Genomic DNA, 8,367 nt, shown 5'->3' with positions numbered 1-8,367 from the left:
ACCCTAACCCCTAAACCCTAAACCCTAACCCCTAACCCCTAAACCCTAAACCCTAAACCCTAAACCCTAAACCCTAAACCCTAAACCCTAAACCCTAAACCCTAAACCCTAAACCCTAAACCCTAAACCCTAAACCCTAAACCCTAAACCCTAAACCCTAAACCCTAAACCCTAAACCCTAAACCCTAAACCCTAAACCCTAACCCCTAAACCCCCTTTATTTTAAAAAAAAACCCCCCTTAAAAAAAAACCCTTTAAAAAAACCCTAAACCTAAAACCCTAAACCCATAAACCCTAAACCCCTAAACCCTAAACCCATTAAACCCTAAAAAACCCTTAAAAACCCTAAACCCTAAACCCTAAACCCTACACCCTAAACCCTAAACCCTAAACCCTAAACCCTAAACCCTAAACCCTAAACCCTAAACCCTAACCCCTAAACCCTAAACCCTAAACCCTAAACCCTAAACCCTAAACCCTAAACCCTAAACCCTAAACCCTAAACCCTAAACCCTAAACCCTAAACCCTAAACCCTAAACCCTAAACCCTAAACCCTAAACCCTAAACCCTAAACCCTAAACCCTAAACCCTAAACCCTAAAACCCTAAACCCTAAACCCTAAACCCTAAACCCTAAACCCTAAACCCTAAACCTAACCTAAACCCTAAACCCTAAACCCTAAACCCCTAATACCCTAAACCCTAAACCCTAACCTAAACCCTAAACCCTAAACCCTAAACCCTAAACCCTAAACCCTAAAACCCAAAACCCCAAACCCCAAACCCTGGGTAATTTTGCATTTTTCCAAAGTTTATTGCGTCATGTCATAATTATCCCAAAGTCTAGGGGTGCGAGCTCCGAATTAATCTAAAATTTGTCCGGAAGAACGTGACCGTTTCCCCAAAAATAACACAATAAAATAAAAATTTACGATAAAAGAAAATACTAATACGAAGGTTGTACAGAATGATGGATGTAACTTTTCTTCAATTGCGGAAACGAATCCCTAATTATGACGTTATAGCTTCTATTCATATCTCGTTGTTTGATCTTTTTAAATCAAATTACATCACCCGTTTTCCGTGCATGGCAATCTCTTCTGATTGATCCGTTAAAAAATAAAATAAAAAATTAAGCTGCGTTGAGACCGTTGTTCATCATTCGAAGATGGCTCTGAATCCTCTGGTGTTTCCTAACAGTATGCCCGTGCCCTTTGTGAACGAGATATTCGTATTAGCCAGAGATGGCGTCGACTTCGAGGTTGACAAGATCCCCGGGTAAGCAATTACCGTTCCTCCTCAGATTTTCCTTATTAAAGTTATGGGACCAGATCAAATTCATCCCTCTGTGGTAAGACGCCCTATTATCGAATTTGTTTTGGCTCTTACATTCAAAAACCGGAATTGTTTTTCCCTTCTCGGCATCTTTTCCTGTTCGATTTTATAGTAATCATGGAAACACAGGTGATGTGTTTCATCCTGCGCGGATAATTCTTGTATTTATACCCGATTTGAGGATGCAAACGATGAATTAGGTTTTGGTTGTTGAATGGGTATCTTTTTGTTTGTGGGCATGGGTTGTTTAAATAGAGACATATCAAACTTGGGAGGGCCTTGGAAGGTGTTATCCTCGTACGTAATTACGCATCTGATGCATATTAGGTAATTGTAACTATGGATTGCAGATGTATGTGCTTGGCAGTGTAAACATATTTTAAAAACAGGATGACACACTTTAGCCTGAGAAGCGCTATTCAGAATTATTAAAGCGGGTGTGTTTTATATTTCTGTGTCTAAAGGATAATCCTGATAGTTTGATATACACATGTTCAAACCGATACTGTCAACAATGATAGTCTTTTCTTAGGTTTTGAAAAGATATTATACAACAACAAATATCAAAAGGTGGTATTCCTTCACATGTAAACGCGGCTAATTACACGATGGGCCGACAAATCCACTGAATAATTTAAAATCTGGGAACTTACTTTCTGCCAAATCACTCTATTATTCACTCTAAAGGCTTCATTCCTATCATTTGACCATAGCTACAGAGCACTTATGATCCTTTCCTGGAACTGGTTTTAATTCAATGCATTGCTAATATATAGTACTTGTTTGACGGTAATCCCACAATTAAGGAAGATTCTATGCTTGTACACTAATTTCATTCCTGATTTTCCTTTTGCATTAATAGTGATTTTTTTCTGGTCGAAAATTAACTCCTTTTGTCTCTCAGAGCTCAAAGAGGACATGACAAAGCAAAGGGCATAAGTTACTTGTCCAATATACGTATGGTTTTTGTTGCAAATAAACCTGGTGGAGACTTTGCTGCTTTTGATCTGCCTCTGGTAAGTTGGCTTTGCACGTTTTGTTCCACACGTCATTCTTCATTATGTTATAGTCTCAAGCATTTTGTAGTCAATAAAGTAACTATACCTACTGCAAGGGGCTTGTGCATTTAATTTGTCCGGTCTCAAGCCAGATGTGAATTCACATTTTCCTGATGTAATAATTATTTTGTGTCTTCCGCATGGGAGCAAGCCCTACTTGGTTTACCAGAAAACTATGGTTATAACAGTTGAATAAAAACTCTAAATTCCAGCCCAGTTCCTGGAAAAAAGGTGAAAGATAGAAAATGCTCTTTATGGTGCTCTAGGCTAGTTTTCTTTCTGGCCGAATCATTTCTGGAAAGATAAGGTGATTTTTCTTTGAAGATGATGCATACGTTAAATACACTGGATAGTCTCCTGGCTGCTTTCCAAATGTGGGTAGTCTTGGTTTCTACATGGTGCATTTGTTTGTGTATGTTCCTTGTGGCACAGGTGCACTGGGTTCCAAAGCAAAAAAATGCTTTTTCTAACTGTCCTATCTGTTACACGATAAGGGTTATCAGATTATAAGTATTTGCAAACTATTTGTTGGTCTAGTATTAACTGGAAACCAGTGTACTTAGATTATATGGTACAATACAATAAACCTCCTTGAACTAAGGATCCAGTTCAAGGTTGCCTCATTCTGTTAATAATGGTGTCAATTTACACCTTCAGGTTTTGATCTGTGTCAGATGACTTAAAAGTAGTTCTCAATTTTTAACTCCATTAATGGAGCTGCTGATAGTTCTAGTTTATTCTATCACTAAACTTACACAAGAAAATGTGTTAAATCAGGACCATTCTCCACAACAAAATAAGTCATTTACCTGAATTTACAAAAATAGATCTACAAATAAACTTCAAACTTCACTCATAGCAGACAGGGATCAGATTGGTGGCAATGGATATGTCGGCTATGGTACTAGAGGGGAATAGAACATGTGTGATTTGAGGCTAAGCATGATATTTGCCGTGAGGTGAGGAAGTGATTTGATGGTCAGGGTACGGGCGCGTGGTTCCAGATGAAGAGGAATGGACAGCTGGTGTGCTACAAGCATTGAAGTGGGAATAGTGCAGTTAGAGAATGCCACGAGGGGAGACTAGGTAGGGTTTGCTGATTCCCCTGCTGATCTTTTTTTGGTTCTTTCTTTTTTCTTGTTTTGTGGGGGTGGGCAGAAGGAAGGCTTTTGCCGTTTGAGTGGGTTATGTACAATGGGGTTTGGGTGAGTATTGACTTGGCACCAGCAGAGTTTTGGAAGGTTGGAGAGGTAACAGAGCCAGCAGAGTATTCCCTATTGAAGCATATTGAATTCTCATGACTTTCTAGGGCATATTGAAGCAACTTTGATGCCCTTTCGAGCCTCTTTGCATAGATCTATTGATATTAAGTTCGCCAAATTTTCTTTCAATTTTAATTATTATTCCTGAGCGGAACGTAACCTTAAAATTGGGAACCTATGGGTTTTTAAGATTTTCAATACCCATGTTTCCTGAAGAATTGTATTAGGCTCCCTATCCCTATAGAGCAAAAGACCGGCTGGAGTTCAATTGATTCCTGGCCAGACTCATTTTGTCACAAGAGGTAGTGTAAACCTAAACCCTGTGATTAATAGATAACAATTACAAGAAATTTATATGAAAACTAAAATATTGTACTTCATCTTGGAATACAGTTTATCCCACTAAGGTTTCAAGGTCTTGAATCCCATAAATGTTTGGTTAGCGTATATGGGTTTGTTTCCATCACTATGGAAGACTTAAAACTGGGCAATGGTCATTATTCCGGAATATTAATGCTTGGAAAACCAACAAAATGAAATAAATAAATAAGCAAGACCCCAGCAACCCTCATCTATGCTTCACTTCTCTCCCCAAAAATCTTCATGGCTCTCCAATCTCCCCTCACCTAAACCCCTTCCTTTCTCCCTTCCCTCCACCGTGTATGTTATCAGTACTTGGGAACCCTCATCTATGCTTCACTTCTCTCCCCAAAAATCTTCATGGCTCTCCAATCTCCCCTCACCTAAACCCCTTCCTTTCTCCCTTCCCTCCACCGTGTCTGTTGTCAATACTTGGTTCCCTTCTCCCCCAACCTCCTCAGCAGTAGAAGGCAATAATTGTCATTATGCTGCCATGACCTTTTTTCGTGTTTGTAATTTGAACTCAATATTTGGTGATTAAACACTTACTCTTCAACTATTGTTGTAAGTCTTGCACTGGGCTTCAGCATAGCTGTATTTTTTAGTTGCCTGAACGTGATACAAGCTTATGGGACTGATGTTTGTTGATTGACTATCTATATTGCTGTATTACCATGAAAATGATCATTTGGATGCTTTGATTTGGTTGGAGGGAGCCTCAACAGGTTTAGTGCTGGTTTTTGGCCTCTTCTATTGAGAATTTAATATTAGCCAGGACGCTGTCTTTTTTGTATATTAGGGTTTATTGTTGAAACGGATTAAAAAAGAGTCTGGGGGAGGAAAATAAGGAAAAGAAAACTTACAAGGAAAAGCAGCAAAAGATGAATAAAAAAAATGATAAAACTAAAATTTGGTTGATTGCCATTGCGGTGAAAATACCAAACATAATTTTCAGAAAAAGGAATTCTCATAAATCTATTACCATTGAGGGGGTCATTGCCATTGTCATTTCTTGGTCTATGCTAAATGTCTGCTAGGCCTGCTAACATCTTCTGTTAATCTTTTGTCAAAAGGTTTCAGAATTGGATTTTAGAGTTTATATATGTCAAATCCTTGTTGTGGGAGTATATCATCATGAGTTTTCCCTAAAACCTCTAACTCTTCTCTTGAAATCCAGAATTTTGTTTAGCTTTGACTATCATTTTTCCATCAGTTAGAAAATATTCAAGAAACGTAAACGAAGCATAATATAGATCAAAGACACAGTTGAAGGGTAATCCATATTACCCTTTTCTTGGGATCTTAATCTGCTAGTTCTTTACATAAAAGGACAAGGATGGCTGGTGTCTCCATTTGTGGAAAGTAAAAGTGATAAATGTTATGCAATGACACCAGTGAAAATTTACATTTCAAAACTGCTTGCAGCAGGATGGTATTGAAATTTTGGTTAAATTAAATTTAAAGAGATCAAAAACTTTCAAAGGCTGAGACGAGGCAACCGTATAGTAGTGGACAGCATAAAGCTATCTAGCATCAGGATACCCATTGAGAATGCAACACCAGACAAAGGTAGAATAAGAATTGAAAACTAACACAATTGCTGTAAATAAATTGTATACAGCAGAGGTTGTGATACCAATTGATTTAAGGAAGATGTTTAAAAAGGAATAGGGGAGAAGAGATAAAGAGGACAAAAGTACCAAATAATAGAAGAAAATCAACTGAATACTGCAGTGTCCAAGAAAGTAAACACTGAAATTTTAATAGGTCATTGCTAACCTTAACTCTACAACGAGACAGCTCAATAAACATTTCTAACAACTAATCATTTTAACTATGTTGCTATATGCATAGATAAATTAATAGCACAGCAGGTACACTTCAAAACAGGTCTGCCTGTTCTGATTACAGTTTCCAAACGATTTGTGCCTTCTCAAAATAGTCAAAGTGCATGGGTCACTATGTCATCTATCTGTTCTTTTCTTTGTTATATTGCAGCTTTCAAAGGATGATACGCCTACTGATTTATGTTCCGAGGATGATAGCCACTACCATGTTTTATCAATTATTTGAAATGGGTTTAGAGGTTGTGTCACCAACATGACCGCACAGCAATCTCTTGCAAATTGCAATAGATTGTCTGGCAATATTTAAATTTGAAGAGAGGAGGGGTGGGGAAGTGAAGCCAAAGCTATGATCATTGGTCATTATTCGAAGATGGCTCTGAATCCTTAGGTGTTTTGTAATGGGATGCCCGTAACTTTTGTGAAGGAGATGTTCATATTGGCTATGGACGGCGTGCATTTCGATGTTCACATGAACCCTGGGTAAGCATTTACCATCATTTATCCTCATTTTTTCGTTATAAATTTGTGAAGACCAATTGCATTATAAACTTCAGGTGGTCTTCCTTTAGATTTAATGCATTATGATACAGAATTGGCCTACTTTATGAGCAAATAAATCCACACAATAATCTGGGAACTTACTCTGGGCCAAATCAGGGAATTCCTTCCAAGTTTTTAGACCTTGTTTCCTATCATTTGTCCATAGCTACAGTACACTTGTTTGACATAGACTTCTTTGACTGTAATCCTACAATTAGGGAAGATTATATGGTTACACACTAATTCCGTTCCTGATTTTCCTTTTACATTAATTAAGATTATTTTTCTGGTAGAAGATTAATTCTTTTTTCCTGATTACACGTATGGTTCTTGTTACAAATGAACTTGTTATAGACTTTGCTGCTTGTCATATACCCTTGGTAAAAAAAAAAAAAATTTCACTTTCTGTACTATTGGGGGATAGCCTTTATCAGGTATTTGGGAAGGAGGCCCATGTGGTTTACCAGAAATGAGTGGATATAAAAAGTTGAAGACAGGTCTATGGATTGTAGCCCAATTCTGGAGAATCATTTCTTCTCCCTTTTGTCAAAAATGCTGTTAATGGTGAACTACAGAACATGCATTTTACAGTACTCTAGGTTAATTTGCTGGGAGATTTCCTGAATTTTCTTTCAAGACGATGCATAGGTTAAGACGCTGGATAATCTGGTGGCTGCTTTCCAAATGTGGGTGGTCTACATTTCTAAATGGTGCATTTGTTTGTGTACTTTGCATGGTGCTGGTGCACTAGGCCTTGAAAGCAAAAAGTGTTTTTTCTAAGATGATGGAAACAATTTTTTTTTTTGTATGAAACACTTCAACTGAAAAGGAATGATGCTACATAGTGTAAAGGCATTTACACAGCACTTATTCAGTTAGTTTTCTGCCCAGTGTAATTAAATTAAGCTCATTTTTTTCCTTTTATATTTAAGAGTTTGGTTTAAATTTATAATATATGCATTTTTACAGAGTTATGTCATAATGTTTTAAAATTAAATTGACCTTTTTCTGTTATCAGTTGAACCTCAGCTGCTGACCGGACAGCAATCTCGCACAATAGATCTGTCTGCGATGAGGTATTAAAAAAAAAACACGCATAGCGGAGGTCGGTGATCATTACTTGAAGATGGTTCTGAATCCTCAGGTGCTTCCTAGCGGGATGCTGGGACCTTTCGTGAACGAGATATTCGTATTGGCGAGGGATGGCAGGAAATTCAAGGTTGAGAAGATCTCGAGGTAAGTAATTGTAGACACTAAATTTTTCTTAATTTCAACTCAATTATTTTTTATTTTTATTTTTATTTTTTATTCTTCACTTACAAAAGTGCCTAAGTAGTTACTTTAATTTTTACTTTTTGTAGGTTTGTGTAAAAAGGTGAAAAGGAAAGAAGAAAAATGGGATTTCAAAATTGGAAAAATAGTAGAGGTTTTTTGTTTTTAACCCAATCAAATTTCAACCAAAAAAAACTCAATCTTAAATCTACCCAAAATCCAACCTTAAATTTACCCAAAATCCAACCCAAAGTCTATCCAAAATCCAAAATAAAACCCAAACAAAATCCATGCAAAACCCAAGCAAAAGCCTAGAAGCAAGGAGGTCCATTGGCCCAGTTCTTTTCTCAAAAAAAAAAAATTTTCTCTATTCACGCATGCGTTCCTTCTTCATGCAAAGTACGAAACCCGAAGCAAAAATTCAGAATAGTTGGAAATTTTGGGCAGATTTTTTTTATGGATTTTTCTCCTTTTTTTCTCTCCAAGTTTTGGATAGTACATGCATAGTTCATCACTCGAATTCCTTTTCTTTCTCTCCAAGTTTTGGATAGTACTGGAATAGTTCTTCACTCGAATTTCTATCCAAAAATCAACTCAACAAGCAGATCAAAAGGGTCAAAACAAGTCACATTACCCCTTTTCAATCCAAACCCTTACTCTTAGGTTTTGGGAATTCTATTCCATTTAAATAGT

The 8,367-nt window shown here is 37.2% G+C and overlaps 1 protein-coding gene across 2 annotated transcripts; it reads left to right on the top strand.

The window, feature by feature from the left end:
- Positions 1 to 986: 986 nt before the first annotated feature.
- Positions 987 to 7,797, top strand: LOC113749757. Of its 2 annotated transcripts, XM_027293592.1 has the most exons (5): positions 987 to 1,278; positions 2,240 to 2,351; positions 6,014 to 6,342; positions 7,421 to 7,638; positions 7,764 to 7,797. In XM_027293592.1, the coding sequence occupies exons 1-3, from the start codon at positions 1,169 to 1,171 to the stop codon at positions 6,086 to 6,088; spliced, it is 297 nt and encodes a 98-aa protein (XP_027149393.1). In that variant the 5' UTR covers positions 987 to 1,168; the 3' UTR covers positions 6,089 to 6,342; positions 7,421 to 7,638; positions 7,764 to 7,797. The 2 variants fall into 2 exon arrangements, with proteins under 2 accessions (XP_027149393.1, XP_027149392.1); XM_027293591.1 differs by lacking the exons at positions 6,014 to 6,342; positions 7,421 to 7,638; positions 7,764 to 7,797 and having other exon boundaries at positions 2,240 to 2,497.
- Positions 7,798 to 8,367: the final 570 nt, after the last annotated feature.

The sequence above is a fragment of the Coffea eugenioides genome, chromosome 10 (assembly GCF_003713205.1).
Source record: "Coffea eugenioides isolate CCC68of chromosome 10, Ceug_1.0, whole genome shotgun sequence".
Lineage (NCBI taxonomy): Eukaryota > Viridiplantae > Streptophyta > Magnoliopsida > Gentianales > Rubiaceae > Coffea > Coffea eugenioides.
The sequence above is the reverse complement of the archived record's forward strand: the minus strand, read 5'-3'. Positions and strand labels throughout refer to the sequence as shown.